Consider the following 13,342-nt stretch of genomic DNA (forward strand, 5'->3'; position numbering starts at 1 on the left):
TTGTCCAACAGAACTTTCCATGATGATGGAAATGTTTTGTATCTGTACTTTCAGTATGGTAGTCACTAGCCAGATGAGGCTAGCAAGCACTTGAAATTCAGCTAGTGTAAGGGAAGTTATACATTCTAAGTTAAATTTAAATTTAAATATCCATGTGTGGCTGGTGGCTAACCAACTGAATGGCGCAGCTATTGTCATTTTTAAAAGACTTGAGGTGCAGACCTTTTCCACCTCCCTTGGGACCTAACTGCAGCTACTTTTTTTTTTTTTAAGTCCTATTTTAGTTACTGAGATTGACTCTTGCAGAGCTGCTCCTGCATTTAGTGGCAGTTCATGGGCTCCTAGTGAGCTACCAGTTGTACCAAATCCAAGTGGACATGACCCAGAGCAGATGATGCGAAAGAAGTCACCACTGCAAGACAAAACCAGACTCAGGCCCAGGTACTGGGAGCAGGGGCACATGCAGGAAGATGCTCCATGTACCAAAATGATAAGGAGTCTTTGATAAAATAGCAAATATGTAATTACCATCAGGATATGTGGTACAGGCTTGTTCTTGCTCAGTAGACGCATGAATGTAGACTTTGTCTGAAAAGAGTCTCAGGTGCCAATTTTTCTTTTACAACCATGTGCCCAACATCACTGCTGTTCTCAGTGGTAGAGACACAAATGTGGATATCATATATGGATGTGTTCAAACTGAAGAAATAATCAAACACCTTCGATTTTGAAAGTATTGCACTGGGCAAGGGGATGGTATAAAGAACATTAAGACGTGGTCTTTACTCAAAAGGAGCTTGCAGTCTACTAACATTAACATCCACTGTATATTTATTACGTGCTAAGCATCTTTCATAATTCTTCTTTGGTCCTTAACAGTTGTATATAAGAAAGGCATTCTTAGCCCCATTTTGGAGATAAGAAAGTTGAGGCCCAGCAAGGTTAAGTAAGTTACTAGTTCAAGGTAGCACATCGTACTCAAAGCATAGAGCCAAGACACACACCTGAGCTCAAGCTACCATTCTGTTTCTCCAGGACTCTGGTAATTGTCTCCTGACACATCTTCACACTCATGCTTCCAACCTGTCCCCTAACCATGTCAGTGCTCTGCTCAAACCCTGCAGTGGTTCCCTCTCTCTCACCTGGAGTAAGAGTAAGGTCTTTATACGGTCCTACAAGAACTTATGTTACATACTTCTTACCTCACTGCCCACTGCGTTCTGCCTCACTTGTTCTGCTCAAGCCACACTGGTCACCTCAGGTTTTAGGGCCTCAGGACCAGTGGGTTGCTTGTCCAAGAGCTTGTGTCACCCAGACATCCAAATGACCCACTCCATCATCTCCTGCAAGTAGCTACCTAAATATCACCTGTCAATGACACCTACCCTGAACATGCATCCTTATGTCTTTACCCCACTTTATTTTGACCTACATCACCTTCTAATAGAGTTTATAATTTACTTATTGTTGGCCACCACTCCCCTACACACACACACACATGCACGCACACACACACATACAAATTCTATGAGGGTAGGATTCTACTCCCACACCCTCCACTCATTTGTTCAATGCCATTTTCCAAACTCTAGAACATGCCAGATACATAGGGGCTATTCAGTAGACATTTATTGAGGTGAGTGAAACTCAGGTGTGTCCAATTTCAAAACCACACTTAGCTATATTTTATATATAAACACATACCTACCTATCTGGGCCTGTTCAGTTGTCCCGGTTACTTTAAAATGTGTAAGTATGTAGAATCGTATGGGAGAATCAGAGCCACCTGTGCAAGTCTGTGTCAAGCTGACTTCCTTTGGTTTTAAGATCACCTGACATAGTATTAAGTGAGCCGTCTCTTGTAGCTTCTTGTAACGCCAGAAGGGGTAGGGAATTGTGGATTTCGAGCTTCCACCTGTGAGGATACTGCCCCAGCACCCAAGTTTGGGGGAGGTGTGTGTGTGTGCGTGCGCACGCACGCACGCACGCACGACTGTGCTTGTTCTTAGCAGCCTTGTGGAAGACTGAGACAGCAGATGCTTAAGGACTTGGTACCTCAGCCCATATATGTAGTGAGTAAAAGAGCACGTGGTTTTGGAATTAAGCTACAAGTCTTGCCACCCTGCTGTTTGACATATTTAATAGAAATCGTATTTCTCTTTTTGAAAAAAAAAATAGGTTATTCTTGGTGAGAATTTGACTTCAAATTGTCCAGAGGTTATTTATGAAATCAAAGAAGAAACACCTGTTTTCTACAAACTGGTTCCTCATCCTAAGAAGAATATCTACATCTATCTAACAGCCGGGAAAGAGGTAGGTAAAAATGCTAACTATTGCTTCTGACTTCTGAGTAAAAAGTGTTTAATTAATGTCATTATCTAGTAGTGAAGCTTTTACTTTGAACTATCGAGTTTAAACACTGCTGCAGGCTTTGAGAAGACCCGCAGTGGCTCACAGACATGGAATTAAAAACCTTACTGTCAGTGAGTAAGCAAGAAATATTACCTATTTAGACAATTTTATTATTGGCTGTATTTCCAATGCCAAGTTTTTCAGAAGAGGGTGTGCTTGCAAATGGGTGCATAATCAGCAAGGTAACTGAATTTACACATTTACTGTGTGGGCACTGAACGGTTAGATGCATTTATGAATATACCCAATGGGATTGGCTTTGGAATTTGGGGTTAATATCAGGCCACAGTCTCATACACATTCATGAACCAGGAAATATATGGCACTCACCCTCCCTCTTTTAATTTATCTGGCTGTTCTAGTTTATCTTCTTGCTTCTGCTTACTGAAATAAAGAGAATATCTTTTTCCATTTTCTTCATTTTTACAAAGTGCTTTCACCAAGGGAAGGAAAGAAAACTAATTTTTATTCAATCACTATTGACCATGTACTAGTTACTATTCTAAATATGGTCTCTCTACGTGCATAGAGTTGTGCTTGTGTACACACACACCTATAAAAACAATGTTGGGGAAATATGTTAATAATTTAATGAGATAAAATTACCCTTGTTTTATATATGAAGAGCCTAAGACTTAGGTTAGATAACTCGCTCAGGGGTGTGTGTGTGTGTGTATATATATGTATGTATGTTAGGCCTTGTCAGGTCTGGGACTTAAACTCTGGGCTGACGTTAAAGCCCATGATAAACGAGATCAGATCCCAAACTTGTGCAAATTAGCAGCCTATTCTGGCATGGTAATTTGGACCCATGGCCATCAGAACCTACAAAGTACAAAGGAAATCATTGAGACTTATGGAATGATATAATGGGATAACAGCGGCCCTTGGCCCACCCCCACTTTCCATTCTTTGTCTCTCATTCTAAGGGGAATGGCAATGATATCAAGCTACATGTGCTGTTATGGTCACAAGGTAGGTACACAAGCACTTTGTAGTCTCCAGAATTCCTAGAAAGGCCATATTGCCCTTTGCACGTTGCAAAGTCAGTTATGTCAGAATGACCACATTGGGAGGGACAGTGGTCTACATTGGTAAACCAGTTGTTCACCCTATAGACTCTTCTTGAGCGGCTTGTTTCACCACTCAACACTCTCCATTCTATTTCTTCCCTGGGCTTCCTGCACTTGAAAGATTTTTGTCTGCTCCACAGACTGCATGTATCAAGTAACTATTCCCATTCCCAGGCTTTATTTATCAAGGGCATCTGAAAACTGCCAGCCGGGGAACAGACTGTGCTACCACACGGAGCTGATAAAATTCCAGCCCAAAGCAGAGACTCTTGAGGTCTTGCTTGGCCCGTGCATGTTTTTTCCATTCAACTTTTTGAAACATTGTGAATAGCTCATAAATTCTCATTACTACTTTCCTCGGAACTCAAGACTCTAATCTGGGAACCACTGGGAGAGCCATGGATAGCTGACAGGTCCTCACTTTCGTGAAGGTAAAAACTGCTTAGCCTCTGGTCATTCAAAGCCTGAAGTCCTAGGGAGAGTTTTTGACTGGGCATCAAAGCCAGTTATTTGTACATTCTTCACTTAGGTTTACTGCTGGGGATCCTATTAGTAAGATTCTGGTTGAGCCAGTATAATCCCTAGAGAGGCAAAACCTAAGGAAGGTTCTTTCCCAGACTCTTGGGGAGATAGTAACAGCCAAACTAATATGCCCCGGTACATCCATAGAATATGTGGCCATTAAAAATAACCACATGAAGATTTATGCATTCCTGTGGAATAGTCACTATAATGTGTTAAGTTAGAGAAGCAGATCCACTGTAAGTACTTACAGTGTTCTCTCTTTTACATAGAGTTATGTTGTTTGTGTGTTTAAGTACACTGTATAATGGTTCTCACAGAATGTTCTAGAGACTCATATTCCACTAAGTGTTCTGGGCAAAAGTGGCCCTCGGAGGAGATGTTACTGACTCTACCCCTCCTAGAGTATCATGAAGCTCAGCATATTCAAAGGCTCTCAGAAGCCTTGTTCTAAGGAAATCTATTTGCCTTTTCAATATAAGGTTTCACATGTTTGTTGGACTGTGGGATCTTTTCCTCACACAATAGCAATAGCCAACATTTATTGAGCACTTAGTATGTGCCAGACAGTGTAATAACCCCATGGAGTCAGCAGCACCATCACCATTTCACAGATGAGAAAACAAGGTTAGAGAGATTACGTATTTATGAACCACCCCTGCCCCCAGCATTAAAAAGATGTTGTGTAAGCTACAAGGAAAGAGCCACATTCTGGTCAACTCTGGCTCAGGCTGGTGATCTGCCCCCGCATCTTTCAGCAACACTGAGGATGTGAGAAATGGACAAGTGTATCCTCCATGAAGTCAACTTAGAATTGAGGAATACTCCTCAGGATAGCCTATTTTCCTCACCAACCCTTTCTAGAACTCTCCGTTTCTCTAACCTTTTAAAGAAGTTACTTCTACCTTCTAGCATGTACAGCTTCCTGGCTTAATGAGTTCTGCAAGTTTCCTTACTACCTGCTGTGGGATTTTGCCTGCAGAAAATGTGCCATGAGACACTGGGGTCCTCTCTGCCTCCTGCCACCCCACTTCCAGGCTCTGACGGACTGTCTCAGATGCCTGGGTCTGCCCAGCACGGGCACCTGCTCTGTGAGGTTGCTGTTTCCTGACAACTGGAAGAGGCAGCTCAAGGGGCAGGCAGTGATTTGAATACTCCCCGTTTCTTTTCTTTTCAACTCCAGCGGAGGGAATTTGAGCAAGGGAGCCAGGAGCTGAAGCGATGGAGTTACCCTGGTGGGGGTGTGGGATTCTCCTCATGTCCATGTCCAGCGCCAGCCTTGTGCTGACACTCCTGGGTCAGAGCCTTTGCCATCCCCAGATGCTCATTTCCAAAGCACCACTGACCATACATCAGCTGTCTCTGTGTGAGGACCAGGTGACCTGATTCCATGGCCCCTTTGGAAATCATATTAGCCGGTCAGAAACCTGACTGCGTATCAGACTCACCTGGGAGAGCACCGGAGAATACAGACTCCTAGGCTGGGTCCCAGACCTACCGGCAGGAGTCTCCGCAGCGGGGGCAGCAGGGTATCTGGGGATCTGCACTTTCAAAAGCTTCCCCAGGGGATTGTGAGGACTGCTGCCCCATGTCATTACGGAGACATTCCGAGTTCAAGTTGATAAATGTGCTCTTTGTGGCCCTTCATCAGATAAGGTGTTGCCGTTTTTCTGGTGTTGCTTATAATTCCGTCTGAAGCGCCGTGGTCTTTATTTTTAGGTGAGGAGAATTCGTGTTGCCAACTGCAGTAAACATCAATCCTGTACGGAGTGTTTAACGGCAGCAGACCCTCACTGCGGTTGGTGCCATTCGCCACAAAGGTATTTCCTGATTCTTTCTCACCAACTCACTTTTGGGGGGGGCGGGGCGGGGAAGGATTATGCGGCAGAACACTTGTTGCCCTGCTTTGAGGACCCGTTCCAGTGACCTGGGGGAACTGAGCTCTTGGCCGCCGACTGAACTACTGTGGGGTAATCATCATTCCCAGCGATGTTCCCAGCCGTGCCCGTGCCGCGAGCCGGTTGGACCGGAGCGCTCAGGGTTGCCCATCCTGGGGGTGGGCGCGGGCCGGGCTGCGACAGAAGGAAGGAGAGGCTGGAGATGTCCGCTCTGCTTGTACTTTTTCTCCAAGACTCCGGGGAGAGAGGCAAAAGGTTTTCCCTAAGAGGAGATAAAAGAGTAGGGACGTTTGAAAATTTCCATCGGGATCCTCATAATGTCTCGCATGCGGTTGGCTCGGGGGAAGCCTCGTTATTGATGGTGCTGTCTCCTAGTGCGCCGTACAGCTTGCGGGCCTGCGGTGAGATCTGGGTCTCCGGGCACAATGGGCCCAGCCTGGTCTTGAATTACGATGGTCAGGACCCATCCAGGCTCTGGGGCGACTTGTAGCGGCTTCCTGACCGCCTAGGCAGCTCCTAGCGTCGCTGGGACCGGCCTGGTTGGGTTCGCTGTTGCCATGGCAACCCAGTACTCGGGCTCCCGCTACAGAAGCGAGGAGGAGAGCGCCTGAGCTGTAGCTCGGGCAGGGAAAGAAAGAAAAAAAGAAAAAAAAAAAAAAAACAAAAAACCCCCACAAAACCAAACCATAACAGTGTCTGTCATTTTGGTGCTTTCAGTTTTTAAAGGTGAAAAAGGATAAGGAAGAGTAGAACAGGTGAAGAGAAGCCGAAGGCTGAACAAGGGGGCAGTTTGGGGATAAAAGAGAGGACTGGGAAGAGAATTGGGGCCCCTCTGGGGATGGAAGCCCAGGGCAATGAAGCAAGAGGTTCAGGAAACAAACTAAAAACGTGGGGATGGAATTAATTAGGAGTTCCCCGAGGAAGCCGAAAGCTGCGATGCAGCCAGCCGCATACTTGCCCTTGCCTTTTGCTGCGCTTCCTCACGGGGCTGTTGCCCTCAGAATCACTGGCAGACAAAAGAAGCAGGGCTGGGAAAATGCTCGTGTATAATTGTAATTGGGTAGGAATGTGTCCTTCGTGTTGCTTGCCCGAGTCTAGAGTTTAAAGAAATTAACTGATCATGAACAGCATTTCATCGTCACACACCCACTACACAGTTCTGCGGTATTCTTTCCCACCTGTTCCATTTAGGTAGGTTCCCTGCCTATATTTGCAGAGCTCCCTGCAGGGGTTAATTCGGTAGCAGTGGCCGGGATTCATTAGCCACGCAGAGCTAGTGGCTACTATTTTGGCAAACACAGGTCTGGAGCTCATGGGCAAGGTGTCCGGGCTGGTGAGATGAATTTTGGGGGTTAGATGTGTCTAGATGGGATGTAAAGAAGCCTGAAGACCAGACAAGGGAGGCCATGTCGACTGAGGGGAGCAGTAGTTGGGGAACTGAGCACAGAGGTGGTGCAGTGGTTGGGGGTCAGGGAGATGAAGAGGGGGAGGGAACAGCCAGAAAGGGAAGAGGAAAGACTGAAGAAGGTGGCTTCCATTATGCCAAGGCAAGAAAGGAGGGAGCAGTCTGCTGTGCCAGATGGTGCTGAGAGTTTGGGCAAGAGAAGAGAACTGATCCACTGGACTTAGCAGGTGATGATTGGTGACCATGACAGGGGCTGTTGTGGCAAGTGGTGCTAACGCTGCCAGAGAAACTAAGGAGAGAGCAGAGCAGAGACAACTCTTCAGAGGAGCTTTGCTGAGGAAAACAGCAGAAAGATGGAGCAGACACTGGAGGAGAAAGTAAAATCCAGAGGGTCTTGTTGTTTTTAAGATGCATGAAAGCACTGTGTGCTTTGGGGCTATTGGGGAAGTTCCAGTAGAAAAGGGGAAACTGATGGTGCAAGAAAGAGAAAGGGGGGTTGTGCAGTGTTGTGTCTCAGAAGATGAAAGAAAATGCAATCTAGCGTACGCGTGGGGAGGCAAGCCTCGGGCAGGAGGTGAGCAAGTCATCCTTGGTCACAGGAGGGAAGGTGCAGAACGTGGGTCCTGGGGCTGGTGGGTGGGGGAGGTGTGTGCAGCATCAGTTTGTATTGCTTACGGTCATGTTCAGTGACTTCAGACCAGTGAGAGTGAGGTGGGGGAAGAAGTGCTGGAGGTTTGAAGGGAGAAGTGAGAGAAGGTAGGAAAGAGAGCTGGACAGAGAATGGAGTTGGGAAATACAGAATGATTGCCAGGTAGCAGGAGGGTCCCGTTGAGGACAGTGGTCTTGCTTTTGAAGCGAGAACACTCAGTGTGGTTTTGCTTTCGAAGTCTGCATTCAGCTCTGCTGGTGTAGTCATAGAGTTGGGGAGAGCTAGATTTAGCAAGGTAGGACTTTGCAGGAAATACATCAAGAGAGGGGAGAGGGGCCTAGGAACTGAGGGTGTATCCAAGGCATGGACGATGGTATTGACATGGATATTTTTACTTAAAGTAGTGGACTCTGGGCTCTCAGCTGGACATGAACTTCAAGGAGGGGAGTGAGGGATGAGAACAGGGGGCAGGATCTGTGCGTGGAAGGTTGTGGTTGGATTTGAGATTTGTTGGAACTGGGGAACTGGAAGGGGTAGTAGTTGGACTGTAGGGAGGTCGTGGATGGGGTGGTGCTATTGGTAATGACGAGGTCTAGGGTACGGTTGTGTACTTGAAGTAGGATGGAAGACAAGGTTGTTGGTAGGGAGCGGGTCAAGGAACTGAGGTAGCAGAGTGTTAGATCGATCCTCTGTTTGGAAATTACAGTCCCCAAGACTGACCTTGGAAACAATGTTGGAGGAAATAGTCCAGAAAAGGAAGGAATTGGCAGGGGTGGGGGTGAGCTGTAGATGGTGGCAACAAGGAGGGCTTCGGGGTGGTGTGGGCTGATGGCGTGACTGCCTGAGCTTCCAAGCTGGGGCACAATGAGGGGGCAGGCTTGGAAAAGGGGAGGAAAGAAGCATCCAGAAAAGGCAGCAGGACACAAGCAGGACACTTAGGACAAGTGAGAGGAAGCAGCCAGCCCCTGAGCTGGCTTCGAGGAAACTATATCCCCAGGGGAGAGGCTGGTTTTGTAAGCACAAGAAAGTAAGGGCAATGGTCAGAGAAGAGGTTGAAGACGCCGGGGCATTTAGTGATGACAGGCTAGGAGTTCTAGCCTCCTATAAAACTAGGACTCAGGCTTCCCCTGGTTCTCCTCTTGCTCCCTCACCCCTGTCCCAGTACTCTCCGAGAGGAAGGGTGCTTTTAAAATCTAAACCAGGTCATGTCATTCCCCACTTTAAAACCTGCCCTGGCTTTCTCTCTTAGAATCCAGTCTGACTCTCTTACTACAGGACCTGCATACGTTGTCTGACCCTTCTGTGCCTCCCATGCCTCCCTCCCTTCTGTTCACTCCACCCCACCACACTGGCTTTCTTTCTGACTTAGGACTATACCAGGCTTGTTCCTGCCTCTGGTACTTTGCCCTTGTTATTGCCTTAGTCTAGAATATTCTTCCCCAGATCTTTCTGTGGCTGGCGCTTTCCTGATCACCCAGTCTGAAGTGGCCTCGCCTCACTCAACACCTCGCTGTTTTATTTTCACCACGGCCCCGTCACTGGTCTGAAATGATCTTATTTCTCCTCCTCTCTTGTTAAAATGTAAGTTCCACAAACAGGGGGTCCTTGTCTGTCTTGTTCACTACTGTATCCCCAGAGTCTAGAACAGTGCCTGACACAGACTAGATGCTCAAAAAATATACGTTAAGTGAATGAAGTAGATTGAGTGATTGAGAAACTCTACCAGTGGTGGGTTGAGACTTGTGCATTAAGTAATATAGAACATTCTAGACTGATGGCCCTTCCCTGCCACATCAGATCACTTGGTTTAAAACTGGCTTGATTCTGGCCTAAGACAAAATAAAACTAAGCCTCAGATCTGTGACTCATTGAGTTCCCAGTACCATTCAAAATTAGGAATTCTAAAGGGGGATGTTTTCTTATAACTGTAGAGCATCCCACTGTGTTTATTTTAAATGTCACAGATTTATTTAGAAAAATAATTTATTTTCCCTTTTGAGAAGGTTGAGCTTTCTTGCATATGTGTCTAGAAAATGGATTTGTTGGGAGCGGGGGGTGGGCAAGAAAACTATCTTAACTTCCTTTTGATCGGGTGTTAAGAATAGGCATCTAGTATAAGCAGATAAAAAGCAATTAGATAAACAATGAGCTCTAAAATGTCTAGTATTTTATTGTTGGAAACTCAAATCCAACCTGTGCTGAATTTGTCTGTGTGGGTGGAAAGCGAATTTTTGCAGTCTGAATATCTTGGGTTTGGAAGCAGTTTCTCAGTTTCTCCCATATTGCAAAGCATAGCACATGTGTTCAGTTATGGATTTCCACAAAACTGGCAATCCTGAACCAATGAACGGGTGAGGTTCCAAAAGTTCATTTGCAAGTTTGTTTGGCACTCAGAATACATTTTCCCATAGAAACTATGTCATAAATTAAGGACTCAGTCCCAAGCCAGCCCACAAAATCCAATTTATTTGGTTTCAACAAATATTTATCGAGTATCTACCAAGAACACAGTGTGGGAAATGAGACAGCTAGGTGTTGCTGAGAGAAATCAGATGCCATTCTTGGCCTGAAGGAATTCACATGCTAGCCATGTGAATAGCCCACATGCATTCATTCAGTCATACATCCAACTGACTAATATTTATTGAGCACCTGTGATGTGATGAGGCCTATGCTGGGTGCTCGGGTCAGAGTTCTTTCTTGCCTACATAGAGCCTACAATCTAGTGAGGAACGTAGGCCAGTGTATCAGTCAGGTTTCTGGTCCAGTGATATTGTGTTAACAAACTCTTAGTGGCTTAAAAGAAAAAACATTTATTCCTCTTGTTCATGGGTCCGCTCCAGTGTTGGGGTTGGGGGTAGGGATGTCCTCTGCCTCAAGGTGCTGGTGGAGAGGCTGATTCGGGTCGTCTTCACACATCTCTCATCCTGCACATACCATTGCCCGGGTAGACAGCAAGCAGAAGGACAAGAGGCCGTGCTCAACTGGGCGGCACATGCAAAGCCTCTGCTCATGTCGTGTTTGCTGGTACTCCACTGGCGAGCACAGCCCAAGGCCAAGCCCAGCGTCAGTGGGGCAGGGAATATGCTCTGCCTACTTTAGTGGGAGACTATGCAAATAGGGCAAAGGGTAGGGATGGGTCATTCTAGTACAGGAGAGATTGAAGAGCTAGGCACACAATCCAGTCTACCTTAACAAGTAAAAGAGCTCCCAATCTACCAATAAGTACATAGCGTATATAATAAGGGTTTGCACAGAGGCAGTGGAGGATTCCACGGGGCACATAAAAAACATCTAGCCCACCTTCATAGTAAGGGAAGGTTTGCTGCAGGAAGAAATGTCTCAGCTGAACCTGAGGCGTGAGCAGATATCAGCCAGATAAAGCCGAGGCAGGTGACAGGCTGAGGGAACGGGTGTGCCAAGGCCGGGAGCTGTAGGAGTGCCTGGCCTGATGCTCAGTGTGGATGGAGCAAACAAACAGCCTTGTGGTACGGGGTGGAGGGGGGAGCCGTTGAGAAAGTGGCGTGGTAGGCAGGAGCAGTGGAGGACTGGCCTTATAAGCCGTGTTAAAGAATTTCCATTTTGTTGGAAGGACTTTGGAGAGCTATTGCAGAGCTTAATTAGAAGAGTGACCAGATGAGATGTGTGTTTTAGAATAAGCATTCTGGTGAAGATAGACTAGAGGGGCCCTGCTGGATGCTGGCAGACCACTTAGAAGGTGGTTTTAAACCAGCGAGAGATGGGGAACTGGTTAGAGGGATGATAGTAGCAATGGGAAGAAGTGGATGGACTCAAGAGCTATTTGGGAGACAGGATTGACAGGACTTGGTGATTAATTAGATTCCCCCTTGAGTGTGACACACTCAGAATAGGGTTGTAAAATGAAAAATAAAATATCAAGGTGGCCATGGCCACTGTTTTTCTGGAAGACGTATTCTTTCTCCCTGATCTAAGTCTTCATAAAGACAATGAAGAAGTGATACCCAAACACATGATGGATTCTTACTGTGTCCCAGGCATTGGACTAGGCACTAGATTGGAACCCAATGGATGAGAACTTGTCGGAGGGGCAAGGACTTGGGAGTGATGCCAGAGCTGAGTCTCAGAGGGTGCAGTGGGGTGAGTTCCTGTTCTTTTCCCAGCAAAACAGTGACCTTGGTGTTGAGATGGTAGAGGAAGGATTGCAGGTGTCTGGCTTGGGTGACCAGAACGACAAGGGTGTCATTACTGAGCAGGGATATGGGGGGTGGTGGTGGCCTGTTTTGGATGCACAGCAATGCTGGGGGTGACTTCCACTCTGGCAGTCCAGGCGAGGAAGAAGAGTGCAGGGCCTGGTGTTGGCTTGCTTGGGATTGAATCCAGGTTTCTTTGTGACTTGCAGGTTCCTTATCTTCACTGTGCCAATCTCCTCTTCCAGAAAGTAGGGCTAATAATACCTTAGAGGGTGGCTGAGAAGATTAAATCAGATCATGTGCATAAAGACCTGGGCATGGTACCTGGGTCTTAGTGAGCACTCAAGTAATGTTAGCTATTGTGTTGGTGGACATGCAGAGGAGGAAGCCATTAGTTGTAACCAAGGTTGGGGAAGACTTCAGAGAGGAGGTGGCATTAAAATTAGGTGGTGACTAAAATTAGCACAGGAGACAACAGGTGGTGTGAGGATGCGGAGAAAGGGGAACCCTTTTGCACTGTTGGTGGGAATGCAAACTGGTGTAGCCACTCTGGAGAACAGTATGGAGGTTCCTCAAAAAGTTAAAAATAGAACTACTCTATGATCCAGGAATTGCACTGCTAGGTGTTTACCCAAAGGAAACAAAAATACAGATCCAAAGGAGTACAGGCACCCTGGGGTTTATAGCAGCATTATCAACAATAGCCAAACTATGGAGAGAGCCCAAATGCCCCTTGACTGCTGAATGGATAAAGATATGGTATATATATATTTAAATATACACACATACACACACACACACACACAATGGAATATTACTCAGCCATCAAAAAAATGAAATCTTGCCATTTGCAATGACATGGACAGAGCTAGAATGTATTTTGCTAAGCAAAATAAGTCAATCAGAGAAAGATGAACCATATGATTTCACTCATATGTGGAATTTAAGAAACAAAATGGATGAACATTCAGCAAGGGAATAAAAAGAGGGAAACAAATCACGAGAGACTCTTAACGATAGAGAACGAACAGGGTTGGTGGAAGGGGAGGTTGGGCTGGGATAGATGGGGATGGAGATTAAGGGCACTTGTGATGAGCACTGGGTATTATGTGTAAATGATGAACCACTCAACTCCTGAATCAACACTGAACTGTGTGTCAACTAACTAGAATGTAAACCAAAAAAAAGATAAAAAAAAAAAAATCAGGCCT

The 13,342-nt window shown here is 46.1% G+C and overlaps 1 protein-coding gene across 2 annotated transcripts in view; it reads left to right on the forward strand.

The window, feature by feature from the left end:
* Positions 1 to 13,342, forward strand: part of PLXNC1 (plexin C1) — a 144,388-nt gene that overhangs the window by 28,572 nt on the left and 102,474 nt on the right. For both annotated transcript variants that reach the window (XM_028105497.2, XM_028105498.2), the window contains exons 3-4: positions 2,179 to 2,313; positions 5,727 to 5,827. In XM_028105497.2, the coding sequence (XP_027961298.1) occupies positions 2,179 to 2,313; positions 5,727 to 5,827 (236 nt within the window). The remainder of the gene's footprint in view (positions 1 to 2,178; positions 2,314 to 5,726; positions 5,828 to 13,342) is intronic.

This window comes from Eumetopias jubatus, unplaced genomic scaffold, assembly GCF_037043125.1.
Source record: "Eumetopias jubatus isolate StellerSeaLion01/CBP00866 unplaced genomic scaffold, mEumJub1_p1.0 scaffold_8, whole genome shotgun sequence".
Classification (NCBI taxonomy): domain Eukaryota; kingdom Metazoa; phylum Chordata; class Mammalia; order Carnivora; family Otariidae; genus Eumetopias; species Eumetopias jubatus.